The sequence below is a fragment of the Melanotaenia boesemani genome, chromosome 2 (assembly GCF_017639745.1).
Source record: "Melanotaenia boesemani isolate fMelBoe1 chromosome 2, fMelBoe1.pri, whole genome shotgun sequence".
NCBI classification, from domain to species: domain Eukaryota; kingdom Metazoa; phylum Chordata; class Actinopteri; order Atheriniformes; family Melanotaeniidae; genus Melanotaenia; species Melanotaenia boesemani.
This window is the reverse complement of record NC_055683.1, coordinates 1270423-1293346: the sequence shown is the minus strand read 5'-3', so window position 1 is coordinate 1293346 and position 22924 is coordinate 1270423. Positions and strand designations below refer to the sequence as shown.

General features: G+C 42.0%; 1 protein-coding gene across 1 annotated transcript in view; it reads left to right on the top strand.

Moving 5' to 3' along the window:
- The window catches only part of wipi1 (WD repeat domain, phosphoinositide interacting 1), an 18843-nt gene extending 3567 nt beyond the window's left edge, over positions 1-15276 (top strand). The window contains exons 3-7 of the mRNA XM_042001592.1: positions 841-948; positions 1162-1326; positions 10447-10554; positions 10653-10792; positions 12551-15276. Of these exons, the coding sequence (XP_041857526.1) occupies positions 841-948; positions 1162-1326; positions 10447-10554; positions 10653-10792; positions 12551-12672 (643 nt within the window). The 3' untranslated portion in view covers positions 12673-15276. The remainder of the gene's footprint in view (positions 1-840; positions 949-1161; positions 1327-10446; positions 10555-10652; positions 10793-12550) is intronic.
- The last annotated feature ends 7648 nt before the right edge of the window (positions 15277-22924 follow it).

The window sequence follows — 22924 nt, the reverse complement described above, 5'->3', positions numbered from 1 at the left end:
GATAGGACTGTATTGATTAATCGCAATTAGCGCAATAATTTGACACCCCTAATATATATATATATATATATATATATATATATATATATATATGTATATATATATATATATATATATATATATATATATATATATATGTATATATATATATATATATATATACATATATATACACACACACTGTAGTCAACAAACAGCATTCTCACCGAAGCATTCCCATGGTCCGGGTGGGAGAGGGCAGAGTACAGCATCAGTGAGATGGTGTCATTAGTGGATCCGTTTGGCCGGGAAGCAAACTGAAGGGGGGCCAGTGACTGTAGGAGGAGGGAATAGATGTGGGTTTTGACCAGCCCCTTCAAGCACTTCATGACGGTGGATGTTAGTTATTTAGGCAGGTGATGGGGAACTTTTTGGGGACAGGAACTATGGTGGTCTGTTTGGGACCGCAGCCTACTTCAAGGAGATGTTGAAGACTGAGGTGAGGACTCCTACCAGCTGGTCTGCACATGCTCTAAGGACCCTGTCAGGGATGCCTTCAGGTCCTGGGGTTTCCCATGGTACGCAGTCATTAGCCGTCCACAATTCAGTGGAGAAACCAGGAAACACATCCTCCATATGTCCTGCTCGGCCTGCAGCAGTGGATTAGTGCTCTGAGCGGAGCCTCTTTAGCTGGTGACATGTAATAGACTGCAGCATGTCCCTGGATCATGGAGCATCTCTCCATTGTTGGGCAAACTCAGGGGCCCCCCAACCAGAATCTTAGGGTTCCTACAGCTAGAAATGGCCCTTTTTTACACGTGTAATGTTGTTGATTACGATGATATTTTTGTTTGTCTGCAGGTATGTCAACATAAGCTCTTTATCATTCAGCTCTGATGGCCAGTTTCTCTGTGCCTCCAGCAACACAGAGACGGTGCATATCTTTAAACTGGAACAACTGGGACTGAGGTATGCACAGTCACACAGCTCTCCTGTTTACCTGCAGACAACAAAACCCACTCACATGGACTTTCCACCACTTTGCAATACAAACTCACCCTGCAAACAGAAAACACATCCAGACGTTTTGGAAAACTAAGATTTCCTGCACCTTGGAATAATTTAAGTGTTTGTGTACTGGTGGAGCTGTGGGCTGAATGGAAACTCTTCCTCTGTATGTAGTGGAGAGGACGAGGCTGCCACCTGGACAACCTATGTAGGGAAGATGTTTTCAGCAGCTAGCAGCTACCTCCCTGCTCAGGTGTCAGGCATGATGAGCCAGGACCGGGCTTTCGCCACCGTTCACCTCCTCTCATCTGGCCAGAGGAACGTCTGCACCCTGGTCACGTGAGCTTCTTCCTCTTCATAAACCTGCAGCTTTTACACTGTGCTCTGTCTTTAATGAACAACATCTGGATGAACAGCTTTATTTTTATAACACCACTTCACAACAACATAATCGCAGGGCTTTACAGATCAATTCGAGTCAATTCATAATCAATAATAGCATCATTAAGAAAAACCAACAGATTGCATCCAATCTTGACTACAATCCAGTCCTCCATCCTTAATGTGCAAGAAGCGACAGTGGAAAGAAAAAACTCCCTTCGGTGTTATTGCTAACACACTAAATATTATGGATGCTATTGCTCCTGTTAAGGTGAAGGTTGTCTCTGGAAAGAAAAAGTCTTCCACACTGGTGAAAAATGGAAAACGAGAGAGTCAGAAAGCCGAGCGCAGATGGAGAAAAACACATCTACAGGTTCATTATGACATAAAAAGAAACTTCACTCTTAAAATCTACACCAGAGGAATGCAGGAAGTCCTGTTTCTCTGACATTATTAACAGAAAGTGTCATAAAACTCGGGTCTTATTCGCTGCTGTGGACAGGATAACAAACCCTCTTGTGTCAGTAGCACCTGAACTTTATTCCACTGAGGCTGCAATGAGTTCACCAAATTCTTCACAGACAGAATCCAGAATATCAGACAAACAGTTGGTTCATGAGACATAGTGGTCCATGAAAACCAGTTTAACCACCATGACACAGTTTAATCCATTAACAGCAAAGATCTGGACGACATCTTATGTCAGCTGAACTCCTCTTGCTGCTTGGCCATCCTGCTCACAGGTTTCTTCAAAAAAGTCTCAAAGACTCTGGAACCCGATCTGGTCCAGATTGTGAACTGGTCTTTAATTTCGGGCGTCTTCCCAGAGCTTCTAAAAACAGCTGTAATCAAACCTCTGCTAAAAAGAGACAATCTAGACACAAATGAGCAACTACAGGCCGATCTCAAATCTTTTGTTTCTCAGGAAGATCATTAAAAGTCATTTTTCATCAACTAAACTATTTTTAACACAAAACAACTGCTACGATGTCTTCCAGTCAGGTTTTAGACGGCACCACAGCACTGAGATGCTCTGACCAAAGTCATTAATGACATATGTTTGAATACAGATGATGGAAAAATGTCAGTCCTGGGTGGGCCTCTCTGGTGCTACACTGGTTTAAATCTTATTTAGAGAATAGGAAGTACTTTGTGTCAATAGGTAACTTTACATCTGAACAGTGTGAAAGAAATTTAGCTGCATATGGTAATCACTCATATATACTCATAATAACCACATGTATATTCAGTTTTCTTTATTAATTTAATATTGTTAATCCATTCACTTTTACATTTTCATATTGTGTGTTCTCATTCTACAGAATACTGAAGTTACAGTTTTCATTGTGTGTGTGTGTGTGTGTGTGTGTGTGTGGTCAGACTGACCACTTTCTTCCCAGAACTCTGATATGGCAGAGTTGAGGCTGGTTTTCCACCTGCTAGATAGCAATAGTTGTTTGGGATATCAGCTTGTTGTGGTATGTGGGCTTTGTCTGAAAACTGGAAGAAAGTGGCGCCACTCAGTCTTCTATTCCTCATTTATTATTTTACTGTTTGACCTTCAGCTGGAGACCAGCTGAATAAAACTGTTTCTCTCTGATGAATCATCAGAGTCTCCTCCGATTTCATGCGAGTCGGGACGACCACTCTCTTACTTGCAAGTAATTCTTTATTCAATACTTCTCCTGTAAATAAACCTTATATACTTTTACTCATTCCAGACTCTTGGTCATTTTTCTACAACAGCAGACAAGAATTACATATGGAGTTCCCCAAGGTTCCATCCTAGGGCCTCTTCTGTTTATCTTCATGCTCCCACTGGCATCTGGGTGCAGTGATTGACTCAAACCTAAACTTTGAGAAACACATGAAGGGAACCACAAAGTCAGCCTACTATCAGCTTAAGAACATATCAAGGGTAAAAGATGTGATGTCTCAGCAGGACCTGGAAAAACTAGTCCAGCTTCCATCTTTAGTCGGCTTGATTATTGTAACAGTGTTTTTACAGGTTCTACCTAAAACATCAGTCAGACACCTGCAGCTGATCCAGATCTCTGCTGCTCCAGTCCTCACTAAGACCAGGAAAGTGGACCACATCAGTCCAGCTCTGAGGTCTTTAAACTGGCTGCCGGTCCGTCAGAGGATAGACTTTAAAGTGCTGCTGCTGGTTTAGAATGGTTTAGAACCAACATAGATCAGAGACCTCTTGAGCAAGTATGAACCTACCAGAACCCTCAGGTCATCTGGATCCAGGTTCTTATCAGTTCCAGAGTCAGAACCAGACATGGAGAAGCTGCATTCAGCTTCTATGCTCCACATGTCTGGAAAAAACTCCCAGAAAGCCTCAGATCAGCTGAAACACTCAGTTTATTTAGATCCAGGTTAAAGACCTACCTGTTCTCTGCTGCATGGAACTAGTTTTATTTAGAGTCCAGATCTGGATCTGGTTCTGTTAAGCTGGAATTTTTTACTTGATCATTTTTTAATACTGTTTTTATCCAATGTTCTTCCTTTTCCCTTTTTCTTTTGATTTTAGTGTTAAATGCCCCTCCTGTGGGCTTACCACCTGCAGGAGGGGCCATAGGGATCGGGTGCAGTGTGAGCTGTGCGGCTGCCAGAGGCGGGGACCCTGGCGGTCTGATCCTCAGCTGCAAAAGCTAGCTCTAGGGACGTGGAATGTCACCTCTCTGGCAGGGAAGGAGCCTGAGTTGGTGCGCAAGGTTCCAGCTAGATACAGTTGGACTCATCTCGAGCCTGTTGTGGCAGCAACCCCCGAACTCATTGGTGGGCACCGGCAGTAAGGGATGCCGTCAAGCTGAAGAAGGAGTCCTATCTGGCCTTTTTGGCCTGTGGGATTCCAGAGGCAGCTGATGGGTATCGGTGGGCAATGCAGTGTGTGGCTTGGCGGTCGCTAAGGCAAAAACTTGGGCATGGGAGGAGTTTGGAGAGGCCATGGAGAATGACTTCCGGACAGCTTAGAGGAGATTCTGGTCCACCATCCGGCGGCTCAGGAGGGGAAAGCAGTGCTCCGTCAACACTGTGTACAGTGGGGATGGGGGGCTGCTGACCTCGACTCAGGACGTTGTGAGACGGTGGAGAGAATACTTCGAAGACCTTCTCAATCCCACCAACACGTCTTCCAATGAGGAAGCTGAGTCTGGCGTAGCTGGTGCTGGCTCTCCTATTTCTGGGGCTCAGGTCGCTGAGGTGGTTAAAAAGCCTCTTGGTGGCAAGGCCCCAGGGGTGGATGAGGTCTGCCCAGAGTTCCTTAAGGCTCTGGATGCTGTAGGGCTGTCTTGGCTGACACACCCCTGCAGCATCGCGTGGACATCGGGGACAGTTCCCCTGGACTGGCAGACTGGGGTGGTGGTCCCCCTCTTCAAAAAGGGGGACCGGAGGGTGTGCTCCAACTACAGGGGATCAAACTCCTCAGCCTCCCCGGTAAGGTCTATTCAGGGGTGCTGGAGAGGAGGGTCCATCGGATAGTCGAACCTCGGATTGGGGAGGAGCAGTGTGGTTTTCGTCCCGGTCGTGGAACAGTGGACCAGCTCTACACCCTCTTCGGGGCCTTTGAGGGGGCATGGGAGTTTGCCCAACCAATCTACATGTGCTTTGTGGACTTGGAGAAGGCATTCGACCGTGTCCCCCGGGGACCCTTGTGGGGGATACTCCGGGAGTATGGAGTGCTGGACCCCCTTGTACGAGCTGTCCGGTCCCTGTACGACCAGTGTCAGAGCTTGGTCCACATTGCCGGCAGTAAATCAGAATAGTTTCCAGTGCGGGTTGGACTCCGCCAAGGCTGCCCTTTGTCACTGATTCTGTTCATAACTTTAATGGACAGAATTTCTAGGCGCAGCCAAGGTGTTGAGGGGATCTGGTTCGGTGGCCTCAGGATTGAGTCTCTGCTCTTTGCAGATGATGTGGTTCTGTTGGCTTCATCGGGTCGTGATCTTCAGCTCTCACTGGAGCGATTTGCAGCTGAGTGTGAGCGGCTGGGATGAGAATCAGCACCTCCAAGTCCGAGACCATGGTCCTCAGCCCGGAAAAGGGTGGAGTGCTTCCACCGGGTCTGCAATAGGGTCCTGCCCCAAGTGGAGGAGTTCACGTATCTCGGGGTCTTGTTAAGGAGTGAGGGAAGGATGGAGTGGGAGATCGACAGGCGGATTGGTGCGGCGTCTGCAGTGATGCAGACTCTGCATCGGTCTGTTGTGGTAAAGAAGAAGCTGAACCAAAAGGCAAAGCTCTCGATCTACCGGTCAATCTACATTCCTACCCTCACCTATGGTCACAAGTTGTGGGTAGTGACCGAAAGAACAAGATCGTCCGAAATGAGTTTTCTCCGCAGGGTGGCCGGGCTCTCCCTTAGAGATAGCGTGAGAAGCTCGGTGATCCGGGAGAGGCTCAGAGTAGAGCCGCTGCTCCTCCACATCGAGAGGAGCCAGATGAGGTGGCTTGGGCATCTGGTTAGAATGTCTCCTGAACGCCTCCCTGGTGAGGTGTTCCTGGCATGTCCCACCGGAAAGAGGCCCCGGAGAAGACCCAGGACATGCTGGACGGACTACATCTCTCGGCTGGCCTGGGACCGCCTCGGGATCCCTCTGGATGAGCTGGTGAATGTGGCCAAGGAGAAGGAAGTCTGGGTTTCCCTGCTTAGGCAGCTGCCCCCGCGACCCGACTTCGGATAAGCGGAAGAAAATGGATGGATGGATGATGGATGGATGGATGGATGGGTTAAATTATGTTTCGTATTTTTTGCAAAGCACTTTACCTGTCTTTGAATTGGGCTACAGATAAACCTGCTTTGCCTTGCCTAATAATTTCCGACCATGCCCCCACCTCTTTGAACATAAACTTCCCCCTTAAATCCAGTTTTGCTTTAAAGAGAATGATACTCCTGACACTCACAGCAGTGTCCTCCGAGACGTGTTTAAAGCCTTTATACGCGGACTGCCATCAAACCATTTCCTTTGTTCCGCACCTTAAGTAGACAGAGTGCCTTAGCATGAAGGCTACAGCAGACGAGCTCTTAAATATGAATGCTCACTATTCCCTCAGTCCCTCTGCCGTGTTATACAAAAAGCAGCTGCACTTTTAGTGGAAGTAGAATTTATTACTAACAGGGTAGATTGAGAAACAATTATTACATACTAAGCAGACCTTCTTTGAAGAAGGAGTTAAAGCCGGTAAACTACTTGCATACTAAGTGCGAGCAGTCGCAGCCTGTAGACTCATACCTAAATCCATATCCTCTGGCATAATTACGACCAATCCCAGCTAAAGTAGCAACAGCTTCTGCGATTATTTCTGAAACATTTCAGTCTGAAACCAATCCAGCCATCTGGGAAGACCCCACCCCGTTTGATCTGCTGAAATATCCACAAGTTAATGACACGCTCTCCCATAGCTTAGCATAGCATAGACGTGCCAATAACAAATGCTAAAGATCAAGACGCAATAAAGTCCCTTCAAAGTTAGAAATCACTAGGACATGATGAATATACTGTTGAATTTCATTAAGCTTATTTAAACGTCTTTGCCCCGATTCTTGTAAGGGTGTTCAATGATGCTTATAGCAGAGGCCAGCTACCACCCACTCTCTTGGAAGCTTCAATTGCTTTGCTACAAAAATAAGATAAAGACCCCCTTCTTTGTGATCGTTATAGACTTTTATTCTTTTTAAATGTAGATTCCAAGATCAACCTTCATCTTCATCTTGGGCAGAAACTCCTCCTCAAACACCAGCAGGCTTTTTAATATAGTTTTTTCGCCCATCTGATCCCCCCTTGGATGCGCAAAAGGCATTCAATCATGTCAAATGGAAATACTTATTTTATTATACTTTGTAAATTTGGAATCCACCCTATCTTTACAAATAGAATTAAGCACCTTTACATGCCCCCAAAAGGCTCTATTATAACCACTGGCATGAAATCAAACACGTTTCTGCTGTATAGGGGTTCTCGACAGGGATTGTTTGTGATAGCGGTTGAGACCCTGGCCATATGGCTTTGCGAAGAGGACAGGTGTGAAGGTGTGGTGTGCCATAGCAGGGCCCAAAAAATATGGTTTTATGCCGATGATGTCCTTCTGTACATCTCCAATCCTGTACCAGCAATTTTAAATACATTGGAATAATTTGGGAAATACTCAGACTATAAAATCAACCACAGCAAGAATTAACATTTTCCCACAACTTGGCTGCCAGCATGCTTCCCCAGGACTCCTTTCCCTTCAGAAAGGCTGTAGAAATCTGAAATATGTTGGCATATGAGTGACAAACTCATTTACTGAATTATTTTCCAAGAATTTTAACCCTCTGAATGAGCAGTGCACATCTGAACTTACCAGATGTTCCTACCTCTCCCCTCCTTAATGGGGCACACCAACCTGGTAAAAATGGCAAGCCTCCCCCGATTTCTTTATATTTTCCAACATGTCCCAATTCTGATATGCAAATATTTTTTCTAAACTTAATCAGTTATTAAGCTCTTTTTCGTGGGTGCTTCACCTTCCAAAAAAGGGTGGGTTATTACTACTGCAATGCAAAGTCTTGCAATGTTGCCAGACTTCTCTACTGGTCCACCTATAACACTGATGAGTGTCCTCAGTGGGTCCGGCTTCAGACCTCCTCCTCACGCTCTTCTGTCTGGCCGCTGGTCTGTTCCCAGTGGCCCATCAAAGCTAAGCAAATAAACCCTGTGGTCACAAATACATTGATGATTTGAACCCAGTTCAGGAGGGCCTTTAGCATATTTAATACCTTACCTTTACCATCTAATCTTGCTCCAATACACCAGAACCACCAATTCTCACCCTCCCTTTCAGACTCAGCCTTTGGATCTTGGTCTAAAAGAGGTCTCCGTTCTGTCAAAGTTTTTTATATTGAGTGAATTTTCCCCTCCTTTACAAGCCTAACAGACAAATTTATTCTCCCAAACATGCAGCTGTTTAGCTTTTTCCAAGTTAGACACTGAAGTCTTTCTCTACCCCCACTTTCCAAATCGCCCATTGACCAGCTGCTGTCCCCCAGCACCAAGTGATAAGACCTCATAACTGCAGCCTACAGCTGTATCCATACATTGTCAAAGAACCAACTGATCTCACTAAGGGCCACCTGGGGCCGGGATCTTGGAACTCCAATACCTGACGACTGCTTATCCTTAATCCTTAAGCAAATCCTTAATCGTGTACACACCTCGTCAATGTGTGGAAGACACGGTCTGCTGCAATGCAAAATTTTGCACAGTCCACCTCACCAACGCAAGGCTTGCTAAAATCTACCCGACAGACCAGACAAATGCAATAGATGTAAAGGCTCTCCTGCTGACCATGCTCATATGTTTCTGCTATGTCCACAGCTATCGATGTATTGGTCTGCAATATTCGAGACTATCAGTGCCATTATTGGCCAAACCATCCACCCTGAGCCACTGGTGGCTCTGTTTGATCATCTGTCCCGCACGTAACACACCTAAATCATCACAAGATGAGCACGAAGGCTCATGCTCCTGAAATGGCCCACGCCTCAATGCCTACCTACAATAAATGGATCCATGAAGTGCTACGGTGCATAACTCTGGAGAATGTTCTCCTTCAAGGGTTCCTTAGACAAATTTGGCAGGATGTGGCAACCTTTACTAAACCATATAGACTCTAACTATCAACGCTGAGAAGGACTGACTAAGCAATAATCATCTGTTCTAGCCTTATGCAGGGCTTTCTGATCTACTATGAAACTTTCCTTCTAGACTAAGCGAGACTCTTCTAGACCAGATGAACATTTCCTTTCCAGCCGCCTTGATGTCTGTTTTAAAGCTTGTCGCTGGGAATTAAACCACCAAGCTTCTTCTGACTGCTTGTCTTCTTTTTTAGAGGAGCAGCATTATTTAGTGTTGTAGGCATTAACGATGTCGTTCTAGCAACAAAATGATCAACCTGTCGGAGTCGAGCTCGGATGGATGATCTCTGTCCTACTGACAAACAGCATCGTAGGAAATCTTGATGACATTGATTCTAAATCTAGTAACAATCTGACAAACATCTGCTATGATCAGTTTTCTTCTCAGCCATTGTGTAGTCAGAAGTTATTGAAAAATAATCAGATAGAAAAACTGTTAGTTCTTCACCATCGATGCCGCAGGTCAGAACGAAATCAGGAGTCTGGTCATGAGGAGGAGGTCTGCGGACATTTAGGGAAAAGCCAACTGAATTTAATACAGAGTTAAAAGCAACATTTAAGCCGGCATGTTCATGGTCAACATGAATGTTAACGTCACCCAGATCAGCATCGGTATTCAGCACTTAGTCCCATCAAAGGTCTGAAACATCAGTCAGAAACAGAAAAGGTCCAGGTGGACGATACACTACTGCTAGCAGAAGCAGCTTCTCTCATTTCTATTTTGGGTGAGATAGACTGAGTCAGGTATTCAGAGGAATTAGAACTAGTCTTAGATCTAGGACTGATCAATTTAAACAATTAGGTGGAGGCATTAATACTATCAAGGTCCTGCTGCAGCCAGGTTTCTGTACAAAATGATCGATAATCAATATAATGATCACAAATCAGGTCAGAGGCTTCGACGAAAGAGATCTGATATTCAGCAAACCAGTCATTATGGCTTTTTAGGAGGTGGCAGCAAGTGGGGGTTATAGAGAAAAGTGGAAGACTACAACCCTGCCTCCTGGTCTCAACCCTGAGTTGTCATGAGCTTCAATGGCTAATAAAATCGTCCATATTCCAGATATCAGAGCTGCTCCATCCAAAGTGGATGAATGCTGTCTCTCCTAATAGGATCAGGTTTCCCCCAGAACGTTCTCCAATTATCAATAAAGCCCACGTTGTTTTCTGGACACCCAGTGGTTGAAGGATGACATGCAGCTAAAAATGTCATCGCTGGTCTGATCTGGCAGGGGTCCAGAGGAAACTACGGAGTCCCACATGGTTTTAGCTGAGTCACACACCGAAACAGCATTAACTTTAGTCACCTCCAGGAACATAAACATCTGGATGAGCATCTGGATGAGCTGGCTGAATGAGGCTGCGATTATTCCACGATGAAACTCAATCTGATGTTTCAGGATCCAGAAGCTTCCACGGCTGCTGGTGGCCACTGCTGACGGCCAGCTGTTCATCTACAACGTGGATCCTCAGGATGGAGGAGAGTGTCAGCTAGCTCACAAACACAGGTGAGGCCACATTGTTTTCTCTGGTGTTGTACCTTGATGACACACAGCTTCACCAAACAAGATCCAGTAATATGAGCTTTTCTCTCACTGGTATTCAGGATCCTCGGCATAGATGATGACAACGAGGAAGGACCACAGCCAGGCGGGTCACAGGTCATCGGGCGGGTGCAGTCTTCTCCATCTTATGCTGAAACTGCTGCCTTACCAGCATTTGGTCCCGTCACCGCCACCCTCACCGGTTAGTAGTCCAACAGAAACCAGGACCAGACCGGACCAGATGGAGGTCTGCTTTTATCTAGTAAACATCACCGGTTAGTGGATGGGATCATCTCTCACCTGGGGCCTTATTTATAAAGCTGGCGTGGGTACAAAATCCAGTGTACGCCAAATATAGTCAACTTTTGGGATTTATAAAAACCAAACCTTGTATGAGAATTTTCTTACCTCCATGCAAATGTCGCACCAGGCAGAGTCCCAGCAGCTCGATCAGAAGCTGGGACCCAGCCCAACGCAGTTCGTGATCCTCCCGGGCAACGGACAACGGCGAGACGTTTAAAGGTGTGACACTTATTAAACACAAACTCATAAAACTAAGGCAGATCTTATGCGCCACCATAGGGTTCTAACTCCTCCCCCAACTACCCCTGCTCGTAAAACACCCCTTCTGTTGTAAGCACACTACACACTGGAAATAGGACGTGCAATGAACAGAAAGTCCATGCCACCACAACCCACTTCCAAAAGAAAACCAACAAAACCTGTTAAAATGTCCCACACTACAGGAAGGCAGAAGTCACTACCAGTGGGAGCCGTTGAGGGAGGCTTCCCCTTCTTCAGCGGCCAAACTCAAGGCGGCAGGTTAAAACAGTTAACACAAAAGAAAAAGAGTTTATTATTATTATTATTATTAATAATAATAATAATAAAGGAAACTGTGGGACCACCCCTGACCAGTACAAAAAAACAAGGGAGTACCAAAACCGACACTGGGGTATATCCCGACATGCTCCCGGTCCTACTCCACTCCCACTGCGGGATCCCCGGGATGACTTCTGAAGGGGATTTCCCCGCGGCGCTGTGGCTCCGCTGCTTCGATCTTCCTAGGAGGAGGTGAAGGTGGAATTACTCCCAACCGTGCAGAGCCCATGCTTCTGACAGAAAACAAGGACATTCCTTTAACGTACGCCACCATAGCAGTACGGGTCTCAATATCATCCTCAGCGTTGTCCAATGTAGGCTGTCTCGTGTCCACCGCCGTCCCTTGTCTCGTGTCCACCGCCGTCCCTCGGTCGGTCCCGGTAGCTATGGGAAATAAACGGGGTAATGAGCTCTCTCAGTCGTACAGCAAAACCAAACTTCACACCCAAATACTAGGCTAACACACGTCCTTTTAGGGAATACTTAGCGAGCGTTGATAGCTCGGATCTCTGTGTTGGTCGTCACATCGCCACTGGCTTCTCACCTCTGCGCTGACTGCAGGTTCCTCATCGCCTCTGGTGCCTTCGTTCCCTGATCCCGGGCTCGGCTCGGCCTCTGCACGGCACCAAGTTGGCTCTCTTGCTCACATGGCTTCGAGTCCTTTGTCCTCTTTTCTCCTCTCTCTTTGAGCTCTGCTGAGTCCTCCTTATATTTACAAAGGGCCTGACTACTAACCGGTGAGGTTTACAAGATAAAAGCCACTCTCTCCTTTTTCCCTCCCGAGCCATCATGGAAAGGATGTGATGAATATGTGTTACAGGCCTGACCATTTATAGCCACCATGTGGGCGGGGCAAGGCGTCCCTCACCTGCGCCACTTTAGAGTTGATTCTGATTTATTAACGGAAACAGGTGGAGGACGTGCCTGTGCTTTAGTAAATCTGAAAGTAGAAGTGCAGCATTTCCTTTTAGCCTGTTTGCTACACACAGTTTGATAAATGAGGCCCCTGGTCTTCGTGTCTCTACCTGAGGAACATGTTGAAAGTGGTGCTAATGGCTGCTTTTTTGTCTCCATCCAGGTTACTCTGAGGATGGCGGGACTAAGAATGGTGAAGTCATTCCAGAGCACGAGTTTGCCGCCGGTCCCGTTTGTCTGGATGATGAGAACGAGTTTCCTCCTGTGAGCGTCCAGACGTGCTAAACGTTAGCCAAAGCCTTTTCTCCAGCTTCCGATCATGTCATCCAAGCAGCTCAGAGAAGATCAGCTGATCATATTTGAGAAGATGTGATCATGTTTCAATCAGAAACTTTAGTTCTGAACACAGTTCACATCAGAAACTAACGCAGTTCATTCACCAGCCACAAATCGCTATCAAGATGCAACTCTTCGTTTATTTTTTTAAATCAATTTGATTTTTTTTAAAACCACGTTAACAGTCAGACTGGCGCACACTGGGACCAGTGGTGGAGGTTTTGGCCCATTTCCATCCATCCAGACACAGTGTGACGTTGCTCTGGACGTGAGCAGATCAGATTGTTGAAGGAAAATTCCAGTTTTCCAGGTTGGATTATGCTAACGTTACACCTCCATGTACAGATTTAGGACATGAAGAACCAACAGGAATAAAACTCTCTGCAGAAGCTGCAGAAATATCTGAACCAGTTTATTTCCTTTTTATACTCACTGGAATTTTCCTTTAATTCAGAAGACGTTGGGACATAAGCTAACCAAGTAAGTGTGTTCATGTGTCTTGATAAATAAACTGATGCAGCAGCAGGACTGGAGGTGACCTGGGGATGTGCTCGTGAGTGGGTAGAGGGACAGATGGACAAACCCCAAAACTGAATGTCTCATGGTGCTAAATACAGTTAGCCCCTTCTGCTGCGTTACAGCAGAGAGACTTTTTTTTATTATTTTTTTGGCTCAAACAAATCAAAACTACCGAATCTGTAATTATTTAGATTATTTTAACCTTTAAATGTAAATCTAAAGGTTGGTTTTCTAAAGAGAAACTGAAATTGGAATTTCAAACTTTTTGAAGAGAAACACTTTCTTCTAAAAACCATGACCAGAACGGGGCCAGAAATGGAGGAAAACTGGCCTGAAGGGACAGAAACATTGCTGATGACCTGCACCTGGGAAGGAAAACCAGACCAAGCAGTAGATCTGAGTGTAAAATGAGAGAAGGAGTGTTACAGAACGCTTCCAGTAATGGTCATGCATCCAGAATCATCCACAGAGATTCATATTTCACCATTTTCTCATGTATTTATTCACAGGAATGAACTTGTTTTCCCTTAAAATCCTTCACACAGCATCTTATAATGACACCACGGCCATTTTCCAACGTTTCCAGAGATGTCCAGGTCTGTGTTCTGGCTGGGTTACTCAGTGATGCTCCCAGGTTGGGTGCTTTGATTGGTTGTCCTGTTGGAGGTTGATTCTCTGGCCCAGTCCAGAGCACTCTGGAACAAGTTTTCATCCAGGATCGCTGCATTCATCTGTCCTTCATTCCTGACTGGTTTCACTGTTCCTCCACACAGCATGATGGTGCCACCACCGTGCTTCACTGTAGGGATGGTGTTGCCGGATTTCCTCCAGCTCAGACCAAAGAGTTCCATTTTGTTATATCAGACTAGAAAATGTAGTTTTTCATGGCCTGGGAGTCTTTCACGGGCCTTTCGGCAAACTCCGGGTGGGCTGTCCTATACACTGCCCGTCTAAAAACAAATCCCACACTCATATTTAGTTGGATGTTTTTATCTTTGATTCCAGCAGCTTCCCTGTGGCATCGTCTCTAGAAGCTACTGCAACATCACCAGATTTATTTCCATCCAGTGTTGCATTAATTTTTCTTCAAGATCTGGTGTTGATGATGGAGAGTCCGACCACTGAGCAAAGCCTTCTCCGGCATATCCCAAAGATCCTCCATGGGGTTCAGCTCTGGACTCTAGTGGCCGATACATGTGTGAACATATCTCCTGTTCCCTGAACCACTCTTTTACAGTCTGAACCCCATGAATCCTGCACTGAGCTGTCAGGGAAGATAGAATAACCTGCTCATTCAGGATATTCAGGCTTTCACTATTAAACATGGTCCTGAGTTCTACTGCTGTTTTTCTTCCATCTGGTTCCACCAAACGTTGAATCACTGATCACCATCATTCAGGACGTTATTCTGACCACATTTCTTCCTGGAACACTATGGTTCCCACCATCCTTCCAGTTTTTAATGATGGTTGGACATTTCTGAACCTGGTTCTATAGTTTCTGCTTCTCTCTGAGATGTTTTCTCTGCTTGATGGTCTGACCCTTCTGGACCAGACTAATATCTTTTCCCTGACCCCGGGACGTCTTTCCATGTGGTTGATGAACAAAGAATTGAATTCGTTTTTTAAATAAGTTAGTAGATAAAATGTGTAAATAGTGAAGCTCTGTGGAGACTTTCTGTAGTTTAGATCATCAGCGGTGACATTTTGAGCACGTTGGCTGTAAACTAACCAGGAGGTCTTTTAGTTTTTGCATGCTGGAGAGGAAATATAAGCATTACATTATTACTTGACAGATATTCTATTATGTTGCATTATTGTAGCGACATGTTTATTATCTAAATAATATTTTTATTAGCTCAGATATTTTGTGTTTCATAACATTTAACTGCATTGTATTCAGTGTTTCAGTGGATGCTTCCTGGACACCTTTCAGAGGGTGAAAACATTGTTTGTTTCTGCCAGAAAAAATACAGCCTGTTTTACTAAATACACACAACTGAAAGAAACTAAAGAAATATACTCTTAGAATGAAGCTATGCAAAGCGAAGACTCCTGATTTGTGTCGTGTGTTTGATTTTTTTTATGTGATAAATAAACTTGTAGATATTTGGGATTTTTGCCATGAATCCAGGTAAACGGGGCTCACTGTTGGACCAATGACGAGAGAGACTGGCCTTTATGTGTTCATGAATAAGGGTCAACCAAAGCCTAATGTGGTCCTCGCGTTTTAGCGTGCTTTGCAGGGACGGCTGAACTTGCTGCTGAGTTCTGGATATTTTCTCTGGCATCTTCTGTCTTTTTCTTGTTCCTACATTTGCAGCTTCTTTCTAGTTTATATTCACCCCCAAATCATACAAAGAAATGATGATTCTTCCATTTATTCAGACTGTAGAAAAAATTAATCCAGAACCACTTCACAACAAAGTTCTCTGAAAGTCCAATTCAGTCCATTTTATCATTATCCAATTATAGTCCAATTTAAATAAGCCTGTCATATGATCCACCTTAGTCCAGTTTATAATTACTGTGTTCATATAAACTAGTTTATCAATAATTACCTCCATCAGAACCCAGACCAGGAATGAAAACCTCCATCAGAACCAGGATCAATCAATCAATCGATCAGTCAATAACTTTATTTATATAGCACATTTCACAACAAAACATTTCCAAAGTGCTGCACAGAAATCAATAAACCACAATAAGTTTAATAAAATCCCATAAAAATAAATCAAATAAAAGACACAGAGGACCACACGACTCTTAAACAACTCACAACACTCCACGGTGGAGAATAACTTTAGATGAGGTCCAAACCTTAGAACCAAATAATAAAATCTTAAAGCCTCAGTGTACAAGAATTACTGCCATCTAGTGGTGCACTAATGTAATGCAAGCAACCGAGTAGCGCTCTCTGGAACGTCACCGTTTAAGAGCCTTATTACAACTACGGAAGCCGCGGAGAGTCATTAATGTGAAAATGTCAACGTCTCTCAGAAGTTGGAGTCCCGTCAGGTGATGAGGTACAGAACAAAACATAATGTTTTCTTTGTTTGTTGCTGATGAGTTACAAGCTACCACTAATAGCTAATGTTATCGTGTGACATCGTTTGTTGTGACTTGCAGACTCAGAGATGCTCTGATGAAGGAGAGGAAGAGGAAGCAGTGGACCTCTGCAAATCATTTGACACTTGCTTAGATTGAAAATCTTGTTTTTAGACATGCAAGATAAGTTGCCAGGTTTTAAGTTATTTTAACTTATTTGTCATGTCTTATTTTACAGACTTCTCTTAAAATAAGCGCATGTATGCCTTTTTGTTTTATTTAGATCAGGAATCTTAAAATTGAGAAAATTACAATTGAAATTAGTCAAAATCATGTTCTCCCCAAAATCTCACCAATGAAATTCTTGTTTCAAGACTCTCAAACACAAGTTTCTTGATTTAAGAAGTTCTCATAAGACATATTGAAAAATGCATTTTATTGAACAAATGTGTTTTTAATTAAGTATGCACATGGAAGACAAACCACACATTACACCTCTAAGAAACTTTTATACTCCCACACTGATGACAATTTCATTGAGTTTTATGACAAATTATTAAACAAAGCACTATTTCCACAAAAAACAGCAGTATTAAAGCAGCAGCTATGACACTTAACACTGGCTCAACTTTTATTAATGACTAAAGCTCATCAACAGGAATGATGAAGGGGCACACAAAACATTCCAAAAAGACATATGTATCCCTAATCCTCAGGCTGAGTTCTATAGGAAATAACATCACAGAGACTATATTTTATTGGCACAAACACTTTTTCTTTAAAACTAATTGAATAATATGATGTGTAATCAATGAGCTCACGCACCAATTCTGTAGCTTGAGCAAGAGCAGGCACAGCCACTTCATATGCCAAATAGTCACGATTTAAATAGCGCTGGTACTCAAAAGCAATAATAGTGGAATCAATTAAAAATATGTCCTTAATCAATCCAAAGACAGGGAAAGTGTTATCCACACCTGTTCTAATCATAGATTTCCCACTTACGTACTTATTGCCATTTAGGACATACCATTTCACTCTGACAACAGAATGCATAACCTCTATTCCCAAGAAATCTCTGACTTTTCTTTTAACATATTCAGTATTTGTGACAGATAATACAGGCCCGACACTTTTTCATTTGTAAAAATTGGATGGTCAGTGCCTGTCTCATTCTGGCAACATTCAAGAAACTGATTGTGGTTTGCAAGTGAGTTAAAATTTAACTTTGAAGCCCACTGCTTAAAATACTGGTGCTTTGACTCAAAGCGCATGCACATGCTCCTTGTTAAAGGACCAAGGGATATGATTTGACTTGGGAGATGCAACATGTAATGTTGCTTATTTATAATATTGGCTTCTGGGAAAAGTTGTCTGAACTGATGCAAATGGTGCTCAATCATATTTTTAAGTTTTGACACAGTTAGTAAAGAAATAATTGGAGCAAGAACTATTTGGACAATCTCAATTAACTTCAAAATAAATGTAACATACTCATTGTCCACACAGTTCAAAATGAAAGGTAGAAGCTTCAAAAGTACCAGCATTTGTCCACAAGACTGTTTCAGTTTGTTATCATTAGCTGCCAGAGTGTTCACAGACATAGGACTCGGTCTGTCTTGTAAATCAAGAGGGGAGTATGGGAAATTTTGAATGGCAGAATTTAGCTCATCTAATTCTATCTGTCCTGTCAAAATGAGGTGTTTTAGTACAAGTTTAACTTCCATTGGTGCCACACCTTCAAAAATAACGTGCATTATGTCTTGTGGAGTTTGCCTGATCAGGTCAAATGCAGGAACGTCAACTAGACTGCTTCTTCTGTTAATCCCGTAAGTGGTTTTGAGGGATGCTTTCAAGGATTCTGTGCTTGCTTTGTCTATTTCTAGACATTGTTTAACATGCTTTTTCAAAGTTCTTTCAATAAACTCATTCTCCTGACATTTTCTTTGCATATCCTCAAAGGTGCATTCACACTGTCTACATGTGCTATATGCAAAGCCAACACCTTCTTTAAAGCCAGCAAGCTCATGCTGGGCAAGTGTATCTCCACATATTGCAATCACAGCACCAAACAACTCTATTTCACCATTTGGTGTTTCAGTCCTGACACCACTGTAAAGCTGTGTTAGGTCTTTAATTAATTTTTTATCACAACATCCACACCACACTCAGAAATGTCATTTGCCTTAGCAATAGCAAGAAGACGTATTGCAGCCAATCTAGACCTGAATTTAGGATCAATATTTCCTAAACTATAATAAAACATAAGCAATTTGTTTTTGGAAGCATGGGACCCTAAAGGGTTACAAATTTCAATTTCATCAGTGTACAAAATTATTAGCAATGCGTGAGGCTTTTGAGAAAATAAAGGATGTGATGTAAAGAGTGCTCCATCAGTGAAATCATACAGGAATCCTCCTCTGGCTCTTGGTGGTACAGTACCAAACATGTTAAAAATTCTGGAATTGCTCAACAACTGCTTTAGACTTTGAATTAAAGGTATATAGTAAAAACTCCTGTTTCTTATAGACATGACTCTTGAAAGGCCTTTCTTTACCCAACAAATCTTCTGGGACATTACCACTTCCTCTGGGTAGACTGGATCAAACATTTCCTGAATGGTCCTATTCTGTTCAGATGCAGTGCTGGAGAAAGGATCTACAAACAAATCATACGTAGCCAACGCGTCCTCCTGAAGCCGAGTAGTTGTCTCAGCATGCTCTTCAAATACCTTCTCATTTTCTCCTTCAGTGCAGTCAGCAGAACAGCTTGGTATTGTTGGACTCCTGAGATGATATTGTTGACTGTTCTCTGTGAAAATATTTGCAATTCATATTAATTTTCACCCTGCTATTAACTACATGTGGAGATTGTCTTAACAAAAAATAAATAAAAAAAAAAGAAAAGAAAAATTAAAATAAAACAAGACATGAACTAAATAACTGATCAATCAGAACAGACTTGCCTGTGACAAATGGCTCTGTTCTCGGACAGCGATGGCAAAAGCTGCAGCCGATCTGGCAACATCAGGTGTGGTAGCGGATGTTACAGCAACAGCCTCTTCCTTCATATAAGAAAAAAATAGAGCATATTATTGATTACAGTAATCTCTCAGTGTGCTATTTGTTCATTAAATGAATTTAAAAAGTTTTTTTAATTGCATTTTAAAATCTAACATTTTTCAAAACCCTACACTATAGTTTTTGGCAATCTATTTTTAAACATATAATATGACTTCATGTATAATGTTGTTATTCATATACTTTTTAAAGTGGTTTTGCTTATCTTTTCATAAAGTACAAAAGGTTGCTGTGTTTTCTTGTTATGGAGCGAAATACAGGAGGAAAAAATACAACAGAACTGTGATGATGTTAATACTCCAAGCTATTAAAATGTACATGTCACACTTCCCTTTTCAATATTTTTTTTACATTTACTATGCACTTAAAATACTATTGTTTTCTCTTCTAAAGTACATACAAGAGAGTAAGAAGTAAAAGCCAGACACATTAGGTGGCACACCGCTGTGCTTTAGGTGAGACCACAGTAATTATGATTAAAACAGTTATCCATTAAATTCAAAATATGTTTTGAAATTATGTGTATTCATCAGCTTGAGTTACACACATCTTACAATTAAGTAGGCTAGTTAGACTTACAGAGATGTTGATTATGGCAAGCCGTTTTAACATTTAATAGTTAAACATGCCTATCCAGTCTTAAATACAAAGATATCACCAACGTAATTTTGACTAGTCATTGTTACATTTGGACTAGTCAAAATGTCAGTTAGAGATATCTTTAAGTCAGTTTAGACTAGTCACAATTTACAGTTATGATATCTATAGTTCCGTTTTGACTAGTCAAAGCTCAGTTACAGATATCTACAATGAACTTTACCTTCAACTCGTCACATATCTTACACAAAATAGCAGATATCTATAACTGAGTTTTGACTAGGCAGAAGTGAGATTAAAGATATCTTTAACGTCATTTTGACTAGTCAAAGCAGATACACGATGCCTTTTTAACATTTAATACAAAATCTGGATATGTAATACAGATATCTGCAACCTAGTTCTTCCTAGTATAAACTTTAATGTTAGATATCCACAACAGCATTCCTCCTATCCACACTTCACGTTAAGGATATCCACTACGTCATTTCTCCTAGTCAAAATGACATCACGTTCTCCATTCATTTCTATGGGTGACGTCATTAGAGATATCTGTAATTCAATTACGGATATCCACAGTTTTAATTATGGATATCCTTAACAGAACTATGACTATCCATAATTGTAGTTTGAGATATCCACAATATGATTTTGACTAGTCATTACTCAAGTTAAAGATATCTAAAACTCCTCTTAATTAAAGATATCTGTCATAACTTTTATAGATATTCAAATGTGTGTTTTAACTATCAAAAATGTTTTATAGATATCTTAAACTGTCCATGTGACTAGTCGAAACTAAAATAAAGATATCTTAAGTTGTAGTTGTGACTAGTCATAATGTATTTTTAGATATCTGTTATTGAGTTGCAGATATCTTCAATCATTTTTTTATTAGAGATATCCACAAGAGGAGATATCTTTAACAACTGTTTTGCCTAGTCAGAAACAAATTATAGATATCCATGCACAGAATTCTTACTAGGCGAAATTACATAACAGATATCTGTAATTACAGCATAACCGCTTAACAGGGCTATTTAAAATCGACCGAAAAGGCGGTAAGCACCTGAAGCAGCAGCAAGCATATGACAAGCAAGCATGTCAGGCCAACAGCAAGAAATAGAAGGTGCTGTTTTTGACCGTGTTTTTAGTGCTGCGGCCCGTGCAAGGCAGGAGTTGTCAAGAAATGAAGACAGCTTATTTTCGTCCACAAGACAACTTTTTCGCCGAAGGGCTGCATTAATTCGAGGTAGGATTCATTAGGCTAGTTATCTAACTAGCTAACGCTAGGTGAGTTTGACACAGCAGCTAGTTAGCAGTTATTTGATGTTTTTTATTTCGTTTTCAGCTATATTATGTAATCATATTAATGGGGTTAAACGTTTTTATGGCAATACGCTTGTTGGTCAGTTTTTATCATTGTAATGCATTCCACAGTCTTGGACTTGTTTGTTGCAAAGAATGAGATTATTGTGTTGCTACGGTGATATGGCTGGAAAGAGGTCATGGTCAGAGGCTCAGATTTTACATTTAGGGCCTACTCATGTCGCGTTTACAGATTGCGTTTACATGGCACATCATATTCAGATTAAGCCTCTTAATGAGATTAAGCTCATACTCCGTTTAAGGTGTTTACATGAACAGCTGGAATTGTAATATTCCATTTGTACCTGTTAACATGATATAAGCATGTTTTGACTAAGCTAGTTCCGAGGTAAAAAAAAAACAAAGAAAGAAAAGAAAGAAAAAGAAACGATTGATATTATTATTAGAAATTATTAAATTATTAGAAATTGTGGTAATGATGTAATTCTTTTTTTTCAATGTCAAATTAGTAAATTATAGCAAATTGGTAACATTGTTTTAGTAATGGGTAGGCATTTTATAAGCTACTTGCTTCAGCCTACACCCTTTCGGTCTTTGTTTTTTTTTGTTTTTTCCTTTCTGTAATATGTTTTATTTACTTTTACTATGCCAAAATAAATAAATAAATAAAAATAAATAAATATATCAAATAAATTTAAGCGGACATTTCAAACATTTTTGCGTTGCCAAATTGCCTATATTAAAGAAAAGGATATGGTTAATCTTAGCATGAAGCCTGTGGGTAAAGCTAATGCTACAGTGAACGCTTTAGCCTATTTATAAATATATGTACATGGACTATTCCAGTTGGTAGTATGAGTTTATTCTTATTATGTACATTATTCGGAGTAAGATGTGCCTTGAATACGCAATCATTGCTTTACATTTACGTTTGTTTTATGTTTTTTTTTTTTTTTTTTACCTTACTTGCAAGTTGTTCGAGCCAGATATTAAGCTCTGCTAGCACACAATGTTTTTATTCTTATTCTATTGTTTTCTGATTGGTATTTGTATTTGTAGGAAGTTCTGGTGGTCGCATGCAGCACGTCATATGGAAAACGAGCCTATTTCTTCTGCCTGGGCCAGATAATGAAGTGCTGCCTGCAACAACAGAGTTGGTCCAAATGGCCAAACATGGGCTTGGTAAGTACCATATAACAGTGCACCCACATTTGATGTAAAGTTAGTTGTTACAGCATCTAAACCAAGGCATTAGTGAAAAGTTATATTCATTGTCTTTTCTAAGATTATATTACAATACATTTACATTGTTAGTCTCGTGATATTGTGTTGTGATACAGTTGTTATGTTTCCAGGACTCAGTGAATTTAAAGCGCCAACGGTAAAACCTTTAACCTCTATGTACTGTGTGGCCCTGGTCCATTCTATCACTCACCCGTGTGGTCCTGTTCCAGCCTAGCACTCACCTGTGTGGTCATGCTCTATTTTAGCACTCACCTGTGTGGGCCTGCTTCATCCGAGTACTCACCTGTGTGGTCCTGCTCTATTCTAGCACTCACCTGTGTGGTCCTGCTTCATCCGAGTACTCACCTGTGTGGGCCTGCTTCATCCGAGTACTCACCTGTGTGG